Source organism: Lonchura striata, chromosome 12 (assembly GCF_050655825.1).
Source record: "Lonchura striata isolate lonStrDom1 chromosome 12, ASM5065582v1, whole genome shotgun sequence".
NCBI lineage: Eukaryota > Metazoa > Chordata > Aves > Passeriformes > Estrildidae > Lonchura > Lonchura striata.
In genome coordinates this window covers 9,001,449-9,027,007 of record NC_140714.1, presented here as the reverse complement: position 1 = coordinate 9,027,007, position 25,559 = coordinate 9,001,449, and the positions used below count along the sequence as shown (strand labels likewise).

Here is a 25,559-nt window from a genome sequence, read left to right as displayed (position 1 = left end):
TTTTTGGGAAGACCAGAAGGGAACCTGCCTTCCTCAGAGTCCACCTCTCGTGTTTTACAGGGCAGGAGGGGTGGCCCCTGGTGTGGGAAAATCTGAGTCACAGGGAACAGCTTCTGCATTTCACTGCCACCGTACCCACCAAGGGCCTTCCTGACTCCTCAGTGCTCGGGAGTGGCTGCTCCTCCTCTGATGAATGCAATACTTGGTGTCAACACTTGAGTTAGTACTGGTTTGTGGAAGTGATTATAGGATATAAACTCTCAAATGGTTTTAAACACAGTTCTGGGTTTACTGAGGCTAAATCCCAGCTAGTTTCAAGCTGTTCAGGTCTGTTCTGATGGCTCTGTGCTGCCTCACCACAAAATGCTGCCCTGTGCTGCTTTGGTGGCTGCTCTGGCTTCTTTCTGATTTCCATGCTGAGGCTGTGGTACCTAGGAGCAGCTTCCAGCTTTAAGAAGTGTTATAAAGCTGAATTTTCTTTTCAATTCTATTTATGTCCTCAGAGATACTAACACTTCTTGGAGGGGACAGAAGTGCATATTCTTTCATAAAATTCCAGACAGTGATGCTTAAAGCTGCCCATTCCAGCTGCATACTGTTGAACTCCTAAGCTCCCAGAAAGCTGGGAAGATCTGAAGCAGAGGAAGGCTGAGACCCCCAAGGCTTGGTCATGGGCTGTGCACTATGGTTAGTGCTCTCTCCCACCCCAGTCCTATCAATCCCAAGTGTTGCAGACTGTGAAAAACATAAAATTCTTGAAGACCAAGTCAGGGACGAGTAATGCCCTGGACTGAGCTGCTGGGTTTAAGAGCACAGCTCCTGCATTTGAGCAGCAGCTCAGTCTGTGTACTGGCCTCTGGCTTGGTGCTTAGCACTTTGCTTGGCTCTGCTGTCACCAGCTGAGCCTCTCCAGTCTGTGGCTTTCAGCAGTACTTGTTCTGGAATACAAATATTACTTCACTCTCTACTACTTCAGTTGTTACCAGTAACTGTAGACTCTTTTCCTTCTGCCAAACTATCCCTTTTAGCACTTTTTCTTTAACATTTCAGATCCTGACTTAGCCTAATTATATTCTATATTCTCCCCACTCTAAGGTTTTTGCAGAGCTTTGTATTTTGTGTGATAACATGCTGTTGTTTACCATGGTTCATTTCATTTGGTGCTTTTAGCTAAGAAAAATATGGCAGAAGACAATCACGAATGAGGGGCTGCTTTCCAACAGCAATGGCAGGAGAAGAAGAGCTTTGCAAAGGCTCATCAGACACATCTGCTTGCTTATTCAAAAACTGAAACCCAGGCACCCTGGAAATATTTAAAAAGCTGCTCATATCTCTAAAGATTCTGCCATACAAAATTTGCCAATTCCTTGCCTCTAATGTGTGCAGCTTCAGAAAGAGAAGAATTTTAACACAAGCATAATTTTCTATACCCTGAGGAGTCTTTTGCTTTCAGAGGCCTAGATTTGCATTCAAATGTTATTTTCTAATTGCCCAGGTTCTTGTGGGAATTCAGGCAGTGTATCTGCAGTTTAAGGGCACACAGTAGCAGCTGGTACACTGGTGCCAGCCAGTGATACCAATGATAATTTTCTTTATGCTCCTTGTGCTGATAACATGTGGGTTTGCTATATCAAAATCAGCACAGAGTGACTCTTGTGCTGTACATCCTCCTGGCCCCTTCTGCTTTGATGCAAGTGATTTTTCCAGTGGTGATTAAAGGTGTTTGGAAGTATTCCAGAAGTAATCCATGATAGATAAATCTTCTGTGCTTGCGTTTCTCTGCCCATTGTGGGTGAGTGCCTTTTGTGCACACTCAGCATTGCTATAGTGACAGAAAGGTCCTTGGAACACCCCTGACAGGTCAGTCTTGATCAAATTTGTCTAATTAAAGAAAGCTGCCTGTAGGAGGCACATTCAGTACAGACTCTCCAGTTTGGAAAAGAACATTGCAAGGTAGACCTTACAAATGGTGAGCCATGTCAGGAGGGTGCATTTACTCACATTTCTCATGGGACAAGATATACAATGTGGAGATCAAGCACTATTTAAACAGAATGCAAGAAAAATCACAGAAGAGCAGTTGATCAGGATCTACTGAAAACTGATAGGGCTGCAAAGCCTTGGCACAGAGTGTTCCTGAATTGCTGGTTGATGGGATTTGGAGGGTGTGCTAGGGAAGGCACAACTAGTGTTTTATTTCTTGTTTTACTTCTGTGAGCATCTGCTGCTGGACACTAATGGGCAGAGGAAAAGACAGGCTTCAAATCTTCATCAGTTTGGTTGGTGTTTTTACAAAATTGTGGGCAAACACTGACTTGTTCTGTGGGGTCTGCACACAGAGGGTTGGCTGGCTATGTACCTTCAAATAACAACATACACTAGGACACAGCACCACCTATAGCTTTGCATGTGCCCAGTTGGCCTCTAATGGTTCAGTTTTCCATTTCTACATTGTTCTTTTTATCTGCTGCTCCTTGCGTAAGAGGACTGCTATGTCAATATCCTGTTTGTGCCAGTGAGAGACCAGCCTTGTGCACCGCCTGAACAAAGTGGTTTTCACCACCACATAGCTCACAGGATGTCAGAGCAGTGAGGCTGGAAGGCATCTCTGCACACAGTCCAGCCCTCCTGCCCAAAGCAGGGCCCCCCAGTGCAGGTTGCCCAGGTTCAGTTGGGTTCTTAATATCTCCAGGAACAGAAACTTCACAGCTTCTTGGGGCAACCCGTTCCAGCTTCACAAAAAAACAAGTTCTCTTATCTCTAAGAGGAACTTCATGTATTTCAATGTCACTAGATATCATTGAGAAGAGTCTGGCTCCGCCTTCTAAACCTTCTCTGATCAGGGATCCATACACATCAGTAAGATCCTCATGAAGCCTCCTCCATGCTGAAAAATTCCATCTCTCCTGGTCTCCTCATATTGCAAATGCTGCTGTTTCTTCACCTTCTCTGCAGTGCTCACTGGACTGTCCAGTCTATCAGTGCCTCTACTGTACTGGGGAGCCCAGAACTGGACTCGAGCTGTGGCCTCACCAGTGCTGAGAGCAGGGAAGGTTCATCTCCCCAGGCCTGCTGGCAATGCTTTTCCTACAGCAGCCCAGCAGGCTGGTGGCCTTCTTTGCCACAAGGGCACACTGGTGGCCCGTGTTCTCCTCATGACATCCTGCTTCCAACCGTAACGTGTGACCGCGCTGCTGGTCCAGGCTTGTCCAGGCCAGGGGCTAAAATGCCTGCTGAGTCGGTGGCATGAAGCCATGCATGCTGTGGCACTGTGACAGTGGCACTGAGTGTGCTCTGCACCGAAGGCTCTCGATGGTGCTGCCCAACTCTCCCAGCTGAAAATAGATCCGGCTGCCCTGGCAGCTGCATCCTGGGGGTTTTTGCTCCTGACTCAGATGATGGCAGGGAGATGCCTGCCTTGCAGCTGGGGGCTTCCCAGGAGGGTGGGTGTAGGAATTGCTGGGATTTCTGCCTCTTCTCTGCTCTCCAGGATGCCTTTTGGGAGATTGGATCATGGGCAGCTGCGCTCATTCACAGCGCTGGGCTCTGGACTTGGCTCTATCTGACCCCATTTTATACCACATTTTGTCTTTCTGCCCAGACCCTGCCCTGAGAAAACTGTCCAGTGAAGGCGAGAAACAGGCTGCCTGGTGCTGGATGCTCGAAATGGAAAACCATTTCTAATTTAGGGAGATTTGTGTATAAAACTGAGGACATTTTCCGTTACCTCAATGTATTAGAATAGTTCTCCAAATGTATCTCAAACAATGTAAACATTAAGGAGACAGTGGACGGGATTTTTACAAACATCTGTCTCTGAATTCAGACACCAGTTTAAGTTCAGACAGTTCAGTTTAAGCTCAGACAGATCCTTTTCAGCAGCTTATGATGCACAGGTTGTCCCTAGGCTTACTAGAAACAGGGCTGTAAAGATCAGTATCAAAGTTTTAGCAATAAGCCATAGATGAGCTCCACTTCCCTTTGCAGGGGACAGTTTGTTGATTTGCTGGAGGACATGGTGCTGTTGCTAACCTTTGGCATGGAGGGTGGAAACCTCAGAAGTTTGTCTGTGCAGTGACTGACTTCCCTTCTTCATCAGAGACCTGAGCTCAGGCTGCTCCCTCAGTGCTGCTGCTGCTCTGGGCCTCAGAGAAGTTGCACACGAGCTCTGGACACTAAAGTAAATGTTGAGCTGCCTGGATATGGATTCCCCAAGGCTGAAAGCATATCCCAGCTGCGACATTTCTCCTTGGTACTATTTCCTAATACTGTTTCCTAATAGTTATTTATTACTGTCAGCTGCTGGCTCCTTCCTCTCTCCACTCATGCCATCAAAAAATTCTAAACTGTGATTCAGCTTTGAATGTTTGTCCTGGAGACCAGAGGCAAGGAAATAAATTCTCTGTCCCTTCCCATCTTTAATCCGTACACAAATTTCAGCAGAATCAGCTGAAATGCTGAAAAGGTGTAAAATTACAGCGAGTCCTCCTTCTCCTGGGGCTAAGCCCATGTGATTCAGGAAAGCTCCTGAATGCCTGCATAGACAAATCCTAAAAAAATACTTCCCTCTGAAACATAATCCTCCCTCTCATCCCCGCCCCTCCCTGCCGCTCACCCTTGCCTCCCCATCCCTCACTGCCAAGCAATTATCTGCTTCGTTTAGTGCCTCCCGGCCGGAGCCAAAGCTCGGGATCGGGCAGTCGATGGCAGGAGATGGCTCGGCAGAGGGAACTCGCTGTTCTCCCGGCACCCACTCCCGTTTCCCATGGGAGCAGGCGTGCCCGGCTGAGGCACGGCCACCTTTGTGAGCGCTGGCTCCCGCCGCAGAGCTGCTCCTGGGAAGGAGCCGGAGCTGCGGTGGGCAGGGGCTCCTCTGGCTCTGCCAGCATCCTGGGATGCTGGGATGGGGAATGTATGCGGGCACAGCTCTGGGCACTCCTGGGTATCTCTGTCCTTGCCCACCGCCCACCAAGGAGCTGGGCTGGCCCAGATCCCCCACCCGAACTCCATCGGACAGCAAATTCAGCTTCCCCGGGCTGGGGAGGCACCTGCGGGTGCTTCTGTGCCTGCCGGGGATAATGGATGAGGCACGGTGACAAGACACTGGTGAGAAATGTCTGTCTCTCCCGACATGAGTAATTCCTTGTGGCGTGGATGAATCTCTCAGGTGTTGATGACAAATTGTTGGGGGTTTCCCCATTTTCTTCCCTACGGGTGCAGCTCAGAGGATGAAGCATCCACACAGTTTGCCCCAAAAGCACAGAGTGTTCTTGGCATTTCTCTCATTAATGCTCACAAAATGCAGCTCGCAGCTGTCCTGCTCTCCAGTGTGGGCATGTCCAGAGATGCCAGAGCTGCCTGCTGCTTTGGGAGAGTAGAACTTCCCAGAAAAGCAGCCCTTCCCGAGGACAGCTCCGTGCTGACCTCTTTTCTCTCCCCCTGCTTCATTCCATGCAGGGCTGGGTGGGAATGTCTGTAGAGACCTGTCCCAAGGGGAGGGTTGTGAAGCACGGCCCCTCTGCCTCACTCCCTCAGCAAACAGAATTTAATATAGCTGAGGGTACTCTTTCTGGAAAAGACAAAAGCAGGCTGTACCATTAAGAGTGGGTGTGGGCCTCAGACCGAGGGTCTCTCAGCCCAAAGCTCTGCCTGCAGTGAGAAGAGCAGGGCACAAAGCACCCAGCTGTACCTTCCCAGGGTGCTGCCATCAGCTCTGCCATCCACAGCCACCAGCTGGGATTTACTGGGCTGGAGCCTGTATCCACACCCAGAGCTCTAGGCTTGTTTTAAATACAATTACCTTCCAGACACCTTTGTGGGTTTGGCCTCTCCAGTGTCTGATGTCAATAAGCAGCACTGTTTGATTATGTGCTGCTTTGTTTCACATTGGCTGAATGGTTTCTCTGACATTACTTCAATCTTGTCTTGTGAGAAATAATAACATATTGTTCCCTTTCATCTTTCCTGCAAGTTTTCAACTTTTTAGGCCTTTCTCCTTTGGGTTCTTTTCCAAGCTGATGTCTTACTTAGCCTATCCTTATATAATGCCTTTCTCCCTCTTTTGTATTTCTTCTACATACTATTTTTAAATAAAAATATCATTTTATCAGCCATATTGATATTTTTATTCTATCCTCTATTAGTTTCCTCTTGCACATCTGGTTAACAAAATGAGCATTGATTTCTAAATATGCTTAAAAGTTTCTTTATTGAGTAGCTGGAGGATAATCTGTCTTCTATAGGTTCCTCTATAATTAAATTTGACTGATCTGGAATAACCACCCAACTTTTTCTATATTCACAGAGCATTCTTTGCTGAAGGTGGTGTGCATGTTGGGAAAGGATGAGGGGTTTAATTTAATCCATATTGCTTGGCAACATTTACATCATCAATAAACAAGCAGCGTTTTTCTGAACAAAAGACTGCCCGGCCTTTCTCCATCCTGACTGTTGCTGGTGATGACAAAACTGACAGTGTCCAGGCTGCTGCATTTAGGGTGTTTCCTTCTTGCTTTGTGTACCTTTTATTCACACTTCAACTCACCTGCTAAAGCTTTGCTCGGAATAATGACAGCAGGTAGTGTTGTTACAACAATCAGCTGTCCCAAGGACCCTGCCAAGAAGCTCCAAGCTCTTGGCAGTAGGGTCGCTGTACATCAGCCCTCCCTGAGAGCCCTGCCAGGAAGGGTGGAGGAGGAGAACTCCACATTCCCAACATCACCCCCCTATTGGAGGTATCAGTCACAGAAAGAAAGCCAGAGCCTGCTAAATCACGTCTCAATTCACTAAATTTCATCCTTTTAGATTCATACAAACGGGGCTGCTCTCGAGCTGCAGATCCTGAATTTGTATTTGTGACACTTTCCAATGAACAGTTACAGGTTCCACTCCGTATCCCTGCCCGCGGGGACGCAGCTGGAAAACTCTCAGTTCCAAACTGCAAATTTGACAGGTTTTTTTCCCCCCAACAGCGAATGAGACAGCCTTCAAGGTTCTGCCTGTCTCTCCACAGAACTTTCCTGAGCTTCCCCGCCTCCACCCCGTCCATCTCTCTGGACAGAGCCATCCCTGCCCTGCCCAGCCCCTGGCTGCAGCCCGTCACCTCCATCCGCCCTCCTGCCCGCTCCCCCGCAGGCAGAGCCATATCCAAAGCCCCCCTCCAGCTACAACCGGAGGCTGAGGGGTTACAAGTGGTGAAAACCCTGGAAGGGGCATGGGGGAAGAATTAACACGAAAAGAGGTCTCCAAACTGTAAAGCAATCTGCCTGCCTGAGCCCGATCTGAGGGAGTAACCTCTTGGGAAGGGGAAACTGAGGCAGGGGTGACTCCCACAGCCCCCTGGCCAGGCAGAGCGGATCCAGAGCCCCCCTCGGCACACCCTGCCTGCACCACTTCTGAATAAGATCTGGCCACATCTTGCTCGGAAGAGAAGCGGGGCACAGAAACAGCAGCCCCTGTTTTGCAAAGCTTCCCCAAACTCTCATCTCCCGGACCCATTAGACTCCCAGCCTCCCCAGAACATGATCGCGGATCCCCCCAGGTTCTCAGAGCACAACAAAAATCCTGAACGCTTTCCCGGGAGTCCTGGGGGTGGATGATTTCGTGGAGGGATGGGAGGATGCCCGGTGGCAGCACCAGTGATGCAGGGGATTCTGAAGAAACAGAGGACACGACTGAAGCTGACAGCTGAGGATTCCCCCTTCCTGGGTCACACTGCCTGGGGAAACCCTGGACACACCAGGAGTAGGGAAAGAACCCTCAACAAAACCCGAGACCCCTCAGAGGAGGACAAAGACCCAGCACCACTCAGAATTAAAGTTTCAGAAGCAGGTGTCCTGTTTTGGTACTCAAGAAAATCTCTGCCATGATCATTCAGTTTTAAACTCTCCATTAAAGCTCTGGAGACAGGCATTAATTTGACCAAAGTTTCTTCTTTCTTAAGAGAGACTAGGTTGTAAATTTTCCAGTTTATCTGGTCCCAAAAATCAAAGGTAAAAGCAGACTTCAAGTCTACATTTTGAGTATTTGCCTTTACCCAGGTTAATAAGTTTTTTAGTTCATGTTTTGAGATATCTGAACATCCTTTATCCCGTAAAATTGTCTGAAGCTGGTAAAAGGCGTCCCATTATGTTTTAGATAAATGAATTTCCAGCTTGTTGCCCAGGAGCCCCTAAAATTGCTACTTAGTACTTACAAGGATATCAGCTACAGACGACGAAGGGGATGAGCCATTCCTCCTGTTAACAACCTGGGCCTCCGGCGACCGCACTGTCCACAATTTTCTTTTTTATTCTTCCAGTCTAACCATCCTCCTCACACAGGGCACCATTTATCGCCGGCCGGGGGCTCTGTACGAATCACAAATGGGACGGGGCTGCTGTGGTATCCATCACGAGCTGTTTATTTTTTAGCATCAGTCTCACTACATGGTTATGACAATGGGAAGATGCCAGCAGCTCACATCCAGGCAACAGACCAAGAACTTAATGTTACAACTTACTTTATAAACATTTTGACCAATCACACAAAGCAAAAGCATATTGACAGTAGTTCTAGCCAATCACTATAAGTACATGTACCTTTGGTTAAAACAATGCTCTCTTATTTAGAATACAATACTTGCTTGTAAACCTTAAGATACAATGCACAGAGCTCCATTATTAAGCTTAGAACTTCCTAATATCTCACCAGATATACTTTTCTGCAACGTAGGGAGTTATTCTACCCAAGCGTTAATACACAGACTATTGTCTATTTGTTCTTTCTTTCTACTTCTTGTATAATTTTTCTGCTGACAAATCTTATAGCTACTGCTTAGCTCTAATCACCATCCTGTTGTCTCTGAGGCCTGCCTTTTGCAATGTGCCCAAAACCCTCTGATTTTAAGGAATCCCACAATTTACTATTTAATTTTTTACTTATTCTTGATTAGTCTTATCTTTTTCTCTAAAATAAATAAGGACCTTCTTTACCCTAAATATTAATTGCTTAAGCAATTTGTCTTCATAAAAATAAGTAAATACGGTTTCCGTTTACTGAAAGAATAAAGCAGTTATCCTTAATTTCTCTAACTTCTTCCAGGGACTGCAGTATTCATTTCCAAAAGAATGTTCCCTGAGACTTCATCTGGCAAACAAATACTGCTTCTAAGGCTTGGTCATGATTTTCCTCCTGTTCCAGTAGCTCTTGCCTAATCGGTTTGAATATGAATTTAGAGATAAATGAGAAATCTGTTATTCCATACATGTCAGAGGTAAGTATAATCTCATTTCCCTGAGGGCAGTTCATCTCAGCAGTTTGGGAGCCTGAACTGCTGATACAGTGAGTGCCTGCTGCCTCCTCTATTTTTCCTTCTTCACTGGGTCTTTTCCTGTAAAAATATACCCTGCTCAGAATTCCGAAAAGAATTTGACCTTTCCCAAAGTACTGGCCTAGTTTAAAGTGTATTTTAAACTATTTGCTTTTGACTGTGAGCAGAATCTGAATCCTGTAATAGAGATAACTGGACAAGCAACTACTTTAACATGAGATACCATCACTTCCTATTCTTACACACAGCTTCAGTCTGAAGGCTACTAATACAAGTCTTTCCTTTGCTCAAGCTGCAGAAAACAGCAGCTGGAGCAGACCTTCCATATCTGGCACTTGTTCAAATACTTTCCTTATAGTTTTTAAGTTTTGTCATTTTTGTCTTTGTTGTTTTTTTTTTTTTTATCTTCTAATATTTCAGTTTAAAGGTAACTAATAATTATTTGGGTTTTTTAAAGCTTCAGATGTGCTGCTTTACCTAGAGACAACCCCTGTGAGGGAAGGGGCTGCCCCATCCTGTGGTGGGGTCCAAGGAGGTCTGAGCAGACAAGGAGGATGCTGAGCAGAAGAGCCTGGAGCAGCTCCCTGTGCATCCCTGCTGTGCTGGGCTGTGGCCCCCTGCCCCAGGCAGACCCCAGCCATGGCCATGCTCTCTGCCTGAGCTTGGCTGCAGCAGGACACACTCCCACTGCAGGCACCCAGCACTGGCCCCTACTTCCATTTCATTTTATCCTTTCCATTTTATTTAACTCATCTTTCCTGGACTCATCATGTCTGCATTCCTCCACCATGGGAATAGCCTCTTACAGCCTTCCAGCACCAGCACTGCTACTGTGCAGCCTTCACACTCTCGAACTCCCAAGAAATCCCCCCATATAACTATTTGTTTCTTCCCCACATAGTATCAAATCTCACGTTTCAGCTGCACTTTTGCTACTGCAAGAACATTTTCTATTGTTTTTGTCCTTTTTCCCCCTTCACTTTATATGCCCATTGAGTCCCCCATTTGCCATGGCTTTTTTTCAGTAGCTTCTCCCTCTGGACTAATCTTTGTATTCCTTAGACTTGGATTTTGATCCCAAGCAATTGGAATGCATTTTCCCCTTTCTTTAAAGCCTCTCTGTAGGTAAAAACAGTTTTGCAAATTGAAACAAGATTTAAATCAGCATTTTTTTCTGTGGCAGATTTCTCCCTTTTGAGCATTGCTTTGATTTCCACAGTATTTCTTCTAAAGTTCAGCAGCAAAGTCTTGTGAGAATAGCAGCTTATTGCTTCTGCGATAAACTCTTATCTTTTTCATAATTTAATAACCCTGCCACTAAGTGGAAAACTTCTCTGTCAGTCTCTGTGCCTGTTACACAGCCTGGGAAGCAGCAATAACACTTACCCTGTCAGCTCTTAGGAAAGCTCAGAATAAACAACATTGCAATTAAAGTGTTTACCTATTAGAGCCTCCTCCCTCCTTCCTCATTTCAGGCAATTTCATCAACCAACAATCTTCTCACTGACTATTTTCCTGTAGCTCTCTGGCAGGGTTCACTCGGGCTTGGGATGTTTCTCCTTGCTCTGGTTGAGCACTATCCCTCCCCATCAGGATCCTGGACCACCTCCCCCTGCTGCCTGCCCAACGCCTGGGGTCAGGAGGGTCAGCTCATCCTTCTCTGCCCCTTCCAGTCATTTCTTGTCTTTGCTGATATGGCTTCATTTCAGCCCAAGGCCAACCAAAATTACAAGCTCGAAACACTCTTTTCAATGAGACTTTTCCAATTTTCAGGATTTTTCAGCAGTAATTTGTTCATAATCCTGTGCTGGTCCTTAAAGCATTTGGTAGGTTTAGAGTACAAATGAAGTGAATTTAACTTGAGATACAAAGCTAAGCAGACAATAAACAGCTAAAATAGCTAAATAGAAAAAAAAGTCTATTTCTGAGCCAAGGCCCCTCTTGATGCTGCGTCCTGAAATCTAGTAACTGCCTAAGGATGTGTTCAGATAAAGAGAAATCAGTCAGCTATTGAGGGGGACAGTGAAGCAAGCTGGGCTGTCAAAGGTGCAAAGAAAACCAAGAGCAAACACTGTGCTTCCAGTTTTGATCAGATTTTGGTACTTGCAATGCTGTTTCTAATGGCTGTGTTCCTTCATATAGGAAACTTCTCAGAGGGAAAACGCCAAATGGAAACTGCAGAGTGGTAGGGGCAGAATCACTCCTGAGATGCTCTGGGCTGCACTTGGCTGTCAGAAAAAGCTCAATTTCCTTTATCTCAAAGCATTGAAATACTCTGAGGCAGGGAGGAGATTGAGGGAGACAGGCCTTAATTACTTTCTTCTTTCTTGTATGATTAAATATGAACAAAAGAACTACTGCACTGCATATCCCCTGCACTGAGATCCTACTGCAAATGCAGAGACAGAGCCAAACTTTGCCAGCAATCTTCTCATTTCATCAGCAAGCCTGTGTTCTGCACGTCAAAGTCTGCTCAGGATGACAAGAGAAATAAACTCTACAAAATCCAAAGAAGGGCCTGACAGAGCTCAGCCAGACAGGGAGCTTGATTAATAATTAAAAATAATATTTTGAACACTAAATGTTCTTTCATGTTCCTCTGAGCTGTAGCATAAATCTAGACTGAATCTTTTCCAGCAGGTTTGCATTAGCTGTGGCTCAGAAACACCATTCTCCTTTAAAGAGGTGTGAAGAGAGAGAGGAAACAGGTTTTTTTCTCTGCCTTTTGCCTATAGATTCTTGCTGACTGCAGGTTAGCCTCAAGGACCTGACATTGCTTATCTGTGTGGGAAAGGGAGCCCCCCCACCACTGCAGATAACGTGGAACAGCAGTGTGGGGACCAAGTGGCTTTGAGGTGACATCAGAAACTGAAACGTGTGGGTTTGAGGTGCACTCCTGGCTGCCATTTTTCACTTTCTCAGTATGCTGAAGCAAAAAAAAAAAAAGGCCTTTCTCAAGGCAGTTGGTTTTTAAGTGAAACACGGCAGATGAATCCCCTCAACAGGAGGGAGTGTGTGGGACCATGCTGGGCTTTGTGCCCCAAACCCTCTTTGCAGATGTTTTTGGAGAGCTCTGCCCAGCTGTGGTGGGGACGTGTGGAAAAAACACTGACACATCTGTTTGCTATGGTGTCAAAATGCTGTCAGAATTTTGGGGACAATGCTGTCAAAACAAATGCTGATGGACCTGACTGAAGATTAGTTGTAAAGGAAGTCGATGGAGAAGATAAGAAATGTGTTCGATGCAGGAGAGGAGAAGAAAGACTGAGAATTTCATAGAAAAGCAGAGTGGTGGAAATGATGAGCCAGGAAAGTGGCAGAGTTTATTTAGGACAAGGGTGAAACAAGAAGCCAGAAAACGAGCTGGTGTGGTTGAGCCACAGAAAACAGGAGGGACTGACATATGATTCTACTGAGAAAGGGTATGGAAAGGTTGGATCTTTCCTAGATGTGAAAGGAAAATGTGACTCCCAAGGCTACTGATGTAATTACTAGAGTCATTGAGAAAAAAACCAACAAAAGGTCAGGGAAGCAGTGTCCTTTCAAGGCTAAATGATGCAAACCTGCACATTCTGAGAAATATTTCCCACAGTTCAGGAATCCTTTGTAAACACAATTAACCACAGCTCTGATTGTGAGAAGAAAGAGAGCTAATGTTGTGTGGAAAATGCACACAGAATGGCTCAGAGAGAGTAAGAAATACAGAAATACAAGGCTGGAGCAAGTAGCAGGGCGTAGCTGCAAGCACAGACGATATCTACTTAAAGCCAGGTATGTTAACACCACTGAGCACAGTTCTGGAGCACATGGTAATATTTCCACAGGCAAAAAGTAACACCAGACTCCCTGGAGCAGGCTCTGCTCTTCTGCAATAATTAGTGTAAGGTTTTTTTTAAAAAAGCAAAACACTGCTAACTCAAGAAATCAGGACAAGAGGCTTGTGTTGCAGACAAGGTGTTTATTCAAGGACTAATTAGAGTAAGCAAGAGGCTCCTTAATGCAACAGTGTGAAGGGAGAAGAGATTCCTGTGGGAACAGACAAATTACAAGGAATTTACCTGTCTTGTGCAAATTTGTGTGTCCTTTATCTTCCTGCTTCTCCAATAGCTCTCCAAGTGCTGTGGATAACTGGTGTCCGTAGCTGGTGTCCATGCACTGAGCTTTGAACCCCCTCTTTTACTGGCAGCTATGCAGAGGGCTCCAGTAAATCCACAGAAGGTTTGGTGCAGATACCCAAAACCTCTCTTGTGCCAAAGGGTCTGGGGGCTCTTGACATCCTGTCCTTGCTTTCCTGTGGGTTGGGGCTGGTGGCTGGAGTGCCTGCAGGCACACAGGAGGGAGTAACACAGGCATTTGCCTATGTAAATTGATCTTTAATCAGCTGCCTACGTGGTGCTGGGTACTGGATGTGACACAGTGAAAAGCAGCACTGGACCACCCTAAAATCAATGTACAAGTTCACCTCCATTCACAGACGGATTGTGCAACAGTGACTTCTGATGTTGTGTTATCTTTGCAGGTCCCGATCCTGAACCAAGGACAGCGGCCCCAAGCATTTTGCTCCCTTCAGCAGAACCCTGACATTGGCCTTCCTGCCATCCATCTTATTTGAACACACCAGATGATCATGGGAAGCTCCTTTTGGCCGTTGCCTTGTCTCAGTAGCTGAAGGACCGCAGGCATGGCTCAGCCTCTCCTGCCCTGACCCTCTGGGCTCCCACGCTGCCCTGGTTGAGGCTGGAGCTGTCTCTTTCCAGGGGCAGCTGCTCCGGGTCCATCTGATCCTCCGGCACTGCCCGCCCGGTGTCGCCCAGGCAACGGCATCCCCAGGGAAGTGGGATGTGTTGCCACAGCAACGCGATGCTCCTGGCTCCTGCCTCCTCCCGTTGACACCATGGAGGGAAAATCTGGGGCTGCTGGAAGCACTGAGTCCTGTCGGGGATGAAAAGTTGGGGTGGCCAAACGATCAAGGCAAAACCAGGCATAAATTCCTATTTCTAACCCTAATTATAAGCAGTTGCAATTAAAGGCTTTGGCTGCTGTTGCAGCAGCTTTGCCAGTGCCTGCATTAATGCACTGCATTGAATGAAATAATTTATGTCACATTCCTTTATTACTCATGATCACATTTTTGCTTTATAGTTAAATTATGAATAATCCAAGCAGGATACATCTTAATGATGCTGTCATTCTTATTCTGGATGTATTGATTCAGCAGGTTCTTTCAACGCAGACTCTCTGACAGTTAATGAAATGAGCATTTTTAAATAACAGAACACTGAAAGGACAAAGAGGGAAAATATGCGACTGTCCATAGAAAGTGATGACTGCTCCTTTTCCAGAAATGGTGGAAAATACTTCTTCACTCTCCTCTGACTTTCACAGGAGAATTTCAAGGCTGTTCTAGCTCTTTTTCAGCAGGTTTCCTGCTGTTCCAAGGCAAAGATCTATTATTTTCACACTAGTAACTTCCACCAGCCGACAAGGACAGGACCCTGCAATGCCTGGTATCACCAGTTCAAGAGAGAGCTCACCTAGGGCTTATGAGACATTGAGGAAAGGCTGGAAAGGGATGAATCATAAAAACACTGCCAAAAAATTATGGAGCCCATGAACCCCCTGGATACACAGAGTCCATCACGGACAGAAGATGTGTCTGGTGTGCATCCTTGAACCAGTCGTCTTTTCCTGAAGCTGCAATGCAAATATTAGGACAACATATCTTGTTAAGCTTTCATAACATAAGTTATTTGGAATCTGCCTTTGTGAGCAGATAACAATGGAAATGATCCAAGTATGAACGTACAGGGTGTTTTCAGAGTGGGGAAAGACTTCACATCAGTCTAGGACCAAGCATGGTGTGGCTGTGACTGGCACAGCCCAACAGAAGCACTTCAGGCTGACTGAAGGAGCAGCAGGAAGTACTGCAAAGGAAGAGCTGCTCACAGAGCAAAGTGTACAGTAATGACATGATTAATTGCTCACTGCCATTGTTCAAGATTTTGTAAAAGCAGAATGACAAACGGTTTTGGAAAAACTTGGGATTTCTACAGTATAAATAGATAAATATGAAAATAACTCTCACCATTTGAAGAATAAAGACAGTTCTTTATTAAGTACCTTTCAGTGATAAAATAGAGTGTAAACAAGAGATTTCTATCATTGAAAATTCTTCTATCTTTTTAAATTGAATATAATTAGAAAAATGCCTGATTACAAGGTACAATACTTTGTAAGATCTATATTGAGTATTCACTGGTTCACAATTGCTTGTATGCTCTGAGGAAAGAGACAGATTTAAAATATTTTGCAGGTATTTACAGGAAAAAATAAAAAGGGATAATATTTTTGCACTGCAAAGCACTGAAAGGGTTCCTGGAGCCATTCAGAACATAGACATACAGGGATGTCTCTGATGTCACTGTTAGGAGTAGGGAGATTGCTGTGTTTGCACTGTCAGTCTCACCTAGTGGCTGACCTGGTATGATCAACAAGAGCCCTTAATAAGCACACAGGAGAAAAATATTTTACAATTTATAGATAAATATTGCCAGCACAGCTGTGAGGAATCTAAAGATCTTTGTGTACGGACACTAGATGTCAATGGAGAGACACTTCAAAGCAACTGCAACAAAAGGCAGTGCTGCTGCATTCTCTAAAACCAGGTTCTTCTTTTGCTCTTTTCTTAATGCAACTCTTCTGGGCTGATAGCCTTGGGAATTAAAGTCAAAACCCCCCTCAGGAGAAGCTCTTTACATGGAACACCCATTAGATTAGTTTCATATGCAGATGTGATTTAAGTCATAGTTGAAGGCAGCAAGGATTTTACAGCTCTACAAACCAATCATTTTTTGCTGAGACTGACAAAGAGGGATCTGGACATGGTGAGGTGGCCTTATAATCCTCTGCCTTGGATGATAAGACCACCTGTTTCCTTGAATGAAGACATCCAAGCTGCAGTCAAACATCAAATATTTCTATAAAACTGAAGAACCTGAACTGAATTGGAAAACCAGCCTAGAAGTGAGAAGTTTCATATCTTCATTATGCTCCCCTGAGATACAGAATTCTCTACCAGCATTTTCATAATGTACACCAAAGCACAGGATGTGAAGAATGACAGTAAAGTAGAATAGGAACTGCTTACAGATTTTCTCTGAAAACTGGTTAACTGATCTTTATACTGCGCTATGAGTTTAATTAAAACAAGTGCTAACAGCTGTAATGAAGCAAAAAAAAAAGGGTTTTCAGAGTGAAATATAAAAATTTGGGGATTTGGTGGATAAAGCTCATTTCACTGTTGCAATTTACATTTAATACAGCAATTTCAGCACTTGGAATTACTTACCTGTAAAATGAGCCCTTCACTGTAGTATTGCCCAATGTTTGTGTACAGCACTTCTGTGCCTGGGATGGGTCTGTGAACACCAAAGGGCAGGACACAAACACTGGGAACAGTGAAATGTGTCAATGGCTTCTGGTGGACACCAAAAAACATGGCCAAAGAGCAAAGGAGCTGTGGCTGCTGTCTCAGAGAGAGATCAGGTGCTGCAAGAGGAGACAGAGATCTGGAAGGAGGCTCAAGGTGTCCCCCCAGGTGAGATAAGCAAGATGAGGTGAGGGATGGATTGTGGATATAGGGTAAACCTCAGAGGTGAGGGAAGGGCAATTGTTATTTTACAAGCATCTAGTAAAGATACAGGACAAATGGGCAAATGCCAAATGTGAGAAATGGTTAGTAACATTCAGTCTACAAAGGGGACAACAGAAGATGAGAAAACAGAAGCTGTAACAACAGTGACAAAGCCATAAATGTCTGGGTAGTGGCAGGCTGGGACCAAGTACAGAAATGCTCATAACCTGAACTGTGTCAGGTGGAAATGTGAGAAGATGAAGAGGGGACAAGTTTGTACATACAGCAAAAGACAATTCCAGATTTTCAAGCAAATGCTCAAGGAAGAAATCAATTTCAGAGCTCTTTGTACAACAAACCCCTCAACATCAACAAACTGGTGTTTGAACAGGTTCTGCTGGAAAACACAAACAGCAATCGATAGTTTAGATTCAGATTAGTCTTTGAACAAATCACAGGGAAGATAATTTTCCTTCTTCTCTTAAAACAAAGCAATATGAAAACCTTCCATCTTTTTTTAGTAGTGATGTCTGTGTACTCTAAGGCCAACATAACCCTCCAGCAGGATCAGGGCTACCCAGTGAGTGACTGGCTACCACAGACACACAGAAAGGTCTGCTCCCACCAGTTCCCTCTGCCCAGAATTCATACCAACCTCTGTGGAGAAGGTCTTAATGTAATGTTTTCAGTGCTGGGGCCAGAAACGAAAGTACAACCAAAATGGGTACAGCTACCACTTTGTATGCAAGAGAACCAAGGGCTCAGCTAAGTCCTTATTTGAATATCCCCTGTTTACACAGCAGTGCTGTTGCTTAGGGCTCCTCTGACGTGGCAACCATAAACTCTACATCTGCTATATAATGTTACTCAGAGTAACATTAACTCTACATCTGCTATATAATGTTACTCAGGGTAGTTTAAACAACACGGTCATCCCACACGTCTTATGTCACAGATACTACTTTTATCTAGATTCAAACACGTGCCATTTTGCATCACAAGTATGACATGATAGTCAGAAGTATTTGTTTTTACATCTAAGTCAGATGATTTACAAAATCAGGTATTTTAAGGCTGGTATTTTCTACTGCCTGAAAATTTGTAGTTGTTACCAACAGAATCAGTGTTTTCTGTGTTCATAAGCTAAATGACACAAATGAAAATAGGATAATTTATACAGATGCTTCTCCCAACTTGATACTTTGACATTTATCAACAAATGCAGCAAGGCATCTTTCTAAGAATTATCCAAAATATTTCTGATGGACAAAAGGTAGTGTCAAGGTAACAGATTTCAAGCTGACACAAGCATTTATATGTATTTATTAAAAAAAAAAAACTTAACTTTTTTTCTCCTGTCTTTGTACTGTTGATAGATAGTCTCATATGATTTGCTGAAATACACAGTACTCAAGCTATTCACTCTAAAGGCTAACAAAAATACATACTAAATCATGCTTACTGTCACAAGCAAACCTACTGGTTAGACCACCAAAATTTGGTTTCTGAGGTTTAGCACTTTCCTGAGAAGGAACCACAGAGAGGCAGGAGAAGCAGCTTCATCTTGCACATGGTGTTCAAGGATCTCTACAGCCTGGTTGTTAAGCCCAGGATCACTTGTTTGTTACTATTACTCCTGGTAAAATACAAACTCAGAAGGTTTGTGTACATTATGCACAAAGTTATTTGATGTTTATACACATTTGCAGCAACAGGAGCAAGCAGTGGGTAGAAAAACATTTGAATGTTAAACATAGAAAACTTAAAATGCAAAACTCAGCATGTTTTTTTTACAATGAGGGTGGTCACCCATGGGAGAAACAGAGCAAGGGAAGTGGGATTTTTTTCATCTCTTTATATCTTAAAATGATGACTGCATACATTCAGTTCATAATTATATGGAAAAGCATTAGAGAATGAGACAGAATCATTTTTCTGCTGTGTAAAACCAGGGTGAGCCCACATTTTGGGATGTGGAGACCAGAACTGCACACAGTGCTCATGAAAGGCACAGAGAAGCTGAGCAGCTACAGAAAGGAGCATTTCATGTCATCCTGGGGAAGCAGCTGCAGCTGCTTTTGGAGGAGAGACCAGTAGGACTGGCAGATCTTAATTTTGAGAGGGCTGAGATAAGATTGAGGTTTACAAAAATCACAAAGTAGCAAATAAAACACAGGCAGAAACATAATTTGACAGATCCTGCAATACCAGGAGCAGGAAGAATTTGGTAAATCTGGGAAGAGTGCTCCAGATCTTAGAGAAAGAAGTGCTGCTTTATCTAACAGGTATTTAACTTCTGGAACTTGCTGCTATGCAAACCTTGGTCACTGGGTTCAGCACCAGGGGATGTGGAAAACGTGAGGCTGTGTTCACTAATAACTGCCATCAGAATATTTAGTGTTTTCTTGCATGATCCTTGTATGGAATTTGAAGGGAAGTGTAATTAATCCAAGATGTACATATGTTTATATAGTGTCTGAGCTCTGGCTGGTGCTGACAGGTTTATGAGAAGTGAATTATTACTCATTATAAAAGGATTTATTTTACTTTTTAAGGAGCCAGTCAGGAAGTTTAATCTGATTATTTTTCCCCAGTGCAAGACTACACAGACTATTTTGCTTTTTCTGCTGACAACTTTGCAGCTCCTGCCTGAGCAGGACAAGCACTGAAGCTCCACAACAGTTTCACTAATGACACATCAAAGTCACACAGATCTGGATAGAACAGGCAGAGTAAAGGGAAGAGACTTCACCACTTGGGAGCACAGACACGTGGTATATATGGGAATAGCTTTCAGCACTAAGAAATTATTAGGAGAACTATATACTGAAATAAATATATTTTGATGGGAATACTGTGGGGACCAACTTCATCAGCTACACAAGTCTTATCTAACTCCATACTGGGTACTGAACATGCCATGAAGCCAGAGGAAAAAAATTGCATTGGTCATGCTGCCTGAATTAAAAATGTTATTATAAAGAGGATAAAATTAAGGCTGCAAGTGCATTTTCTAATTTATTTTCTATCATTCTTTTAATGTGAATGCTTATTATAGTAATAATTTTAAAAGTTATGCTAATTCAGGGAGAAAGAAAGCATATGATGCACTCTCTGTATGCACAGCAGGCACTGTAACAATTAACTCGATCGCCGACAAGCTTCTCGCATATTTGTGCCTTCTGTTCTGATATTTACAAAAAAAAAAAGGGGTATATAAGGAAACAGGATAAAATGTGGTGTAAATCAACTTGAAAATGCACTTTGTGTGACCTTGGATGCTTTTGATTTTGTCCGTTGACCTTCAGGAAGAGAATAAACAGAGCTCTGCTCTTTACTTTCCCCTGAAGCTGATTAGTTGTGTGTGGACATACAAATATCAGAAGGCCAATACAATGTAGCCCTTCAGAGACTTAACAGTATTTACTGTTAACATGTCTTTGTTTTTCTAATAAATAACCAGATTTATATTCACAGACACAAATGACACAAAATTATCAAACATTAAAAGTTAATACAAGAGCTGACTAATGCCAAAAGCAGGCAATTATAAGGTGGCTGGCTGCTGTGCAAAAAAATGGGAAAGAAAAGTAAGTGTATTCCCTTGGAATTAGACATTCCCTTTCTTCCTTTGAACCCTCCTGCCATTGCTTGTTACTATTATTTTGTTTTACCATTTTTACTGAATTTTTAAAATTTCATTTTACCGCTTCATTACCAGCAATATCTTCAGCATCCAACCAGCAAAGGGAAGATCTCATCAGAAATCTTAATTTTGTGGGAGAACTGACCATAGTTCTCTCATTGATCAGAATCTTTCTCTCTACCAGTTTTGTCAGTAGCTAAAGTACATATATTGAGCAGTGAAATGTGCTCTTGTAATATTTGAGACCACCAGACAGATAGTAATGGTAGGAATGGCAAATGAAAAATCAGTATCAATTATCTTTTGAAAAAGGCAGTAGGGCAACTGTTGTTCTTGCTGTACAAAATAATAGAAATTAAGAGCAACAGCTTCATACAAAATCATTGGATAAATTGCTAAGATGTGGTAAATCTACCTTCTGTGCTTTTTAAATTTTTTTTTTCACTTTATATGGATGCATAATGTAATCTTACTCCACATGCAAATATGGGAGCTGTATTACAAAGAACACTTTTATGTGCCATGAGATTTGCAACCGGCCTCCCTCGGTGAGAACCACCAGGAGAGGCACTGGGTGTGGTGCAGCAGCGATGAACAGGCTGCCTCTATCCAGTGAGAGCCATCTGGATGAGTGAGGGGATTCTCTGGCACACGAGCAAACAAAACCAAAACACACAGTACACCGCCTCAGCCAGTTCTGGGTTTCTAAGTGAAATTTTATATTTTGAGAACGAGTTGATTTTTGCTGCTTTATTGTTGAAACAAAAGAAGAATTAAATAAAAATATGTACACTGACAACATGCAGCGGTGTCACTAAGCCAACATCCGTATTCTCCTTGAGTCATGTTTGCACAGGTTTATTTTGTCCCAAGATGAGCTTCCCAGCAACGTCAAACCTTAAGGGCTGATGGCTCCACTCCATGCAGCCCTTGGGCATCTGCCAAACCTCCCTTGTACACACAGATAACAGGTTTTGTACAACAAACACAAGCAAAAATCTGAATAAAGAGCATTTAATGGCATATAAGTGGATATCTCCAAATCTCACACATATCAGCAGTTGTGTGGGTGATGAGGCACTGGTGCAGGTCGTGCAGAGCTGTGGATGCCCCATGCCTTCAAGGCCAGATTGGATGGGGCTTGGAGCAACCTGGTCTAGTGGAAGGTGTTCCAGACCATGGCAGAGGGTTTGGAACTAGGTGACCTTTAGGGCTCCTTCCAACCCAAACCGTACCATTCTATGATTCTGTGTTTCATTTTACTGCAATTCTTATCTGTAATGCTTTATTCTTATCAGAACAATACTATTGCCACCCTTTCAGACTATATCATGGCTCTATTCAGTGTTTACCAAAAGGTGTGAAGACCTTGCACTAACTTAAGAATTGTTCTCTAATGACATAATTCTGACAAGAACCTGGGGGTCATAGGTCCTAAATGTTTGATTGGAAGTTTGATTGGATCTGACCAAGGTCAAAAAACCCTCGTTCTCCTGCTCCTGTGGGAGCTTTGAAACACCATCACATGCTCACATGTGGGGAAGGAGAACCTCTGTCCTTGGCACTGGTGATGCCACACCTTGACCGCTGTGTCTGGTTCTGGGCTCCTCAGTTCGGGAAGGACACTGAGATGCTGGACTGAGCCCAAAGAAGGGAATGGAGCTGAGGAAGGGTCTGGAACACAAATCTGGTGAGGAGAAGCTGAGGGTGCTGGGGGTGTTTAGCATAGAGAGAAGGAAGCTCGAGAGGGATCTTATTGTTCTCTAGATGTACCTGAGAGTGTAGCCAGGTGGGGATCGGTCTCTTCTCTCATGACACCCACAAAAGGACAAGAGGACATGGCCTCAAGCTGTGCCAGGGGAGGTTTAGGCTGGACATTAGGTGGAATTCTTTCACAGAAAGGATGACTAGATATTGGAACAGGCTGCCCAGGGAGGTGGTGGAGTCACCGTCCTTGAACGTGTTTAAGGATTAAAGACGGGACGTGGCACTCAGTGTCACGGTCTAGACACGACGGTGTTTGGTCAAAGGCTGTACTCTGTGATCTCAGAGGTCTTTTCCAACCTAATTGTTCTGTGATTCTGACGAGAAATGAGTGTACGGGGTCACTGATGCGAAATCAGAGAAAAGCAAAACCGCAGCAGCTACGGCGAGGAGGCGCCGGCCTGACCCCCTTCACTCTCGGCATCCCGCCACCAGCTTTGGCCCGGAGGTTTCCCAACACCGCTCCCACCGGCCCAGCCCGCCGGGACCGGGCTTCAGCGGCTCCGGCGGGCGCGGAACGGCGGGCGCCCATCAGCTCTCCGGAGAGCGGAACCATCCAGGCACGCACCCAGTGACCCGTCCCGTCCCGTCCCGTCCCGTCCCGTCCCGTCCGAGCCTCCCCCGCTCCCGCCCCGGCCCCGCCGCGCCCCGCGGTGACGCACGAGCCCCCCCCGCCCCCGGCCCCGCGCACGCGCGGCCGCGGCCCCGCGCCCGCTCCCGCGCCCGCTCCGCGCCTGCGCCGCGGGGCCGCTCCCGCCCCGTCCCGTCCCTCCCCTCCGCGCCCCGCGGCTCGTGTGACCGGAGCGGCGGGAGTCGGTCCGCGCCCGTCTGGGAGGCCCCGAGCCCGCACCGCCACCGCCAGCGGCACCGCCGGCCGCGGTCGCGGGGAGGGGCGGACGGAGGGAGGGAGGCAGGCAGGGAGGCGAGGGGGCCTCCCGGGTGTCCGGCACCATGAGCATCGAGATCCCGCCGGGCCTCACCGAGCTGCTGCAGGGCTACACGGTGGAGGTGCTGCGGCACCGGCCGTCCGACCTGCTGGGCTTCGCCGCCGAGTACTTCGCCCGCCTGCGGGATGCCCGCGACCAGGAGGCGGGCGGCGGCCGCAGGGTGGTCAGCTTCGACGGGGAGCCCATGCAGACCGAGTCCAACGGCGACGAGGAGCCCGACCGCGGTGACGACGAGTCCGACTCCGACTTCGAGCGTAAGTGCGGGCGCCGGGGCGCGGGGTCCGGCCGGGGGCTGCAGCCAGGGCCGCCTCCCCGCCGTGCCCTGGGCAGGGCGGGCAGCGAGGAGGGATTGAATGGGGGACAGGCTGCGCCGGCTCCCGCAGCCCCGCGCCGCTCCCCGTGCGCTGCCGGCGTGCTCCGGGAGCCCCGCCTGGCCCCGACCCCTGGGCCCGAGTGTCCGGCGCTGCCCCGGGCGGCCGGAGTGCCCCGGGGTCTGACCGGGGATCGCCGGGCAGCGAGCGCGCTGCCAAGCATGTGATAGGGAAGATCATGTGTTATTGTGCAACCTCTTCTGTACTTATCTTTACCTTTCTGTCTTTAAATCATTGTGGACCGGAGTGGTTGGGATTTTTTCGCGGAAAGCGGGGTGGTTTATTGCCGCTGTTGTGTATTTAAAGTGGCTATTAAAACGCACTGAAACAACTTTCGCTGTTTAGCAGCATATTAAAATTCAAAGCCACTTGTATATTGCTGTTCATACTGCTAGTCTTGATGGTGGGAAAGATACTTAATCGGATCTGGACAATGAAATGCGATGTGATACTGAAATTTTTTATTCTGTCAGAATTATACTGTGTGTTTTAGGCTATGCAGAGTGTTTGTAATTGAGCCTCAGGGTTAGAAGTTATTTAAAATGCATGTGAATGGTGGTACTTGGCACACCCAGAATTTTTTGGAAGGAATACTTTCTCATTATTGGAAGGTAACTTAAAGGGGAGGGAAAGGTGAGAAAAGGCGTGCTTTCCCTGAACTTTCCGTGCCCTCGTTTGAAGGTCTTGTGCCCTTGACCTATAACGTAAAGGTTTCTGACTTTTATTGATAGAGGATCCTCTTTTAGACCAATTACTGGATGTCACCTTGTGGATGCAGTGAGCTCTTAACATCTACTCCCTGGTTAACAGTTTTAGAGTAACAGGAAGAAATTAAGCTATGGAACAAATAATTGTTTTTATTAAGGAAGCATTGAGACACCAGCTATTTTTTGGGGTTTTTTTGCGGCACTTTTAGGCTGGGAACTTTAAAAAGTGAAATGTATCTTAAACTCTTGAAAATAGACACACAGGACATGGAATGTGCGAGAGGACAGGAATGAAATGTAGAGTCAGAATGAATTGAAAACCAGTTTGCAATTGGTGTCTGGGTTTGGATGTCCTTCTTCATGAAAGAGAAGTTCTGTTTAGGGCAGGAAGAAGAATGGATGAAAGGTGAAGGGTGAAGATATGGGCACTGGTGGTGACTGAATTGAATTTAAGGGAATGTTCAAATATGAACACAGATTTATGGAAACTACAACTGATTTTTTGCCCTGCAACCACGTCAGCAGTATTTTCAAAGAAGTTAAAGTTTCTTGCAGAATATATTTTAAAATTAAACTTCACATTGGAAAAAAATCAGTAGATAGTTCAATGTAATTCTTAAAAATGTACAATGTCTTTGTATTTAATATTTTCCTTAAAAAAATGGAGCCCAAACCCCCCAAAAAAATCCCAGCTAACAGAACCAAACAAAAAAAACCCACTCCACCAGAAAGTCTAATGTCTTTGGGTGCAGTTTGGCTATTTTGTGATCAGTTTACCTCAATTTGGGGTTTGAAATACTATCTTTAGGGAAGTAAGTGTAAAATTTTCTTTCTGAATGTTGCAGCTGCAGCTGGAGGGATCCTCTGAAGTTAAATGTTTCCAGATAAAGACATAAAAATTTAATGGTGCCCTACAGCTTTTCAGATGCAACTTTACACAGCGAGGCTGTCCTAAGCAGAAGGGTGGTTCCATTGCTTCATGTTTCTGCTTATCATCTTTCTATCTTAGTCAGAGAGAAAATTAAATTAACAAGGCTGGGCACTGTCACTTCTTGTAGTAGAGCCCTTTGTGCAAGTGCCACTGTCAGTAATGCTGTTTTGCTTCCTATCTGTAAACCCATGCTGTTCCCCCCTTGTGGTTTCCCAGGAACAGTGCCATGTTCTCTGTGGCAGCAGGTGAG

At 45.2% G+C, this 25,559-nt stretch overlaps 1 protein-coding gene across 1 annotated transcript in view; it reads left to right on the top strand.

Moving 5' to 3' along the window:
- The first annotated feature begins 23,105 nt into the window (after positions 1-23,105).
- The window catches only part of PRKAR2A (protein kinase cAMP-dependent type II regulatory subunit alpha), a 57,484-nt gene continuing 55,030 nt past the window's right edge, over positions 23,106-25,559 (top strand). Inside the window, exon 1 of the mRNA XM_021531009.4 lies at positions 23,106-23,554. Coding sequence (XP_021386684.1) covers positions 23,305-23,554 — 250 coding nt within the window. The 5' untranslated portion in view covers positions 23,106-23,304. The remainder of the gene's footprint in view (positions 23,555-25,559) is intronic.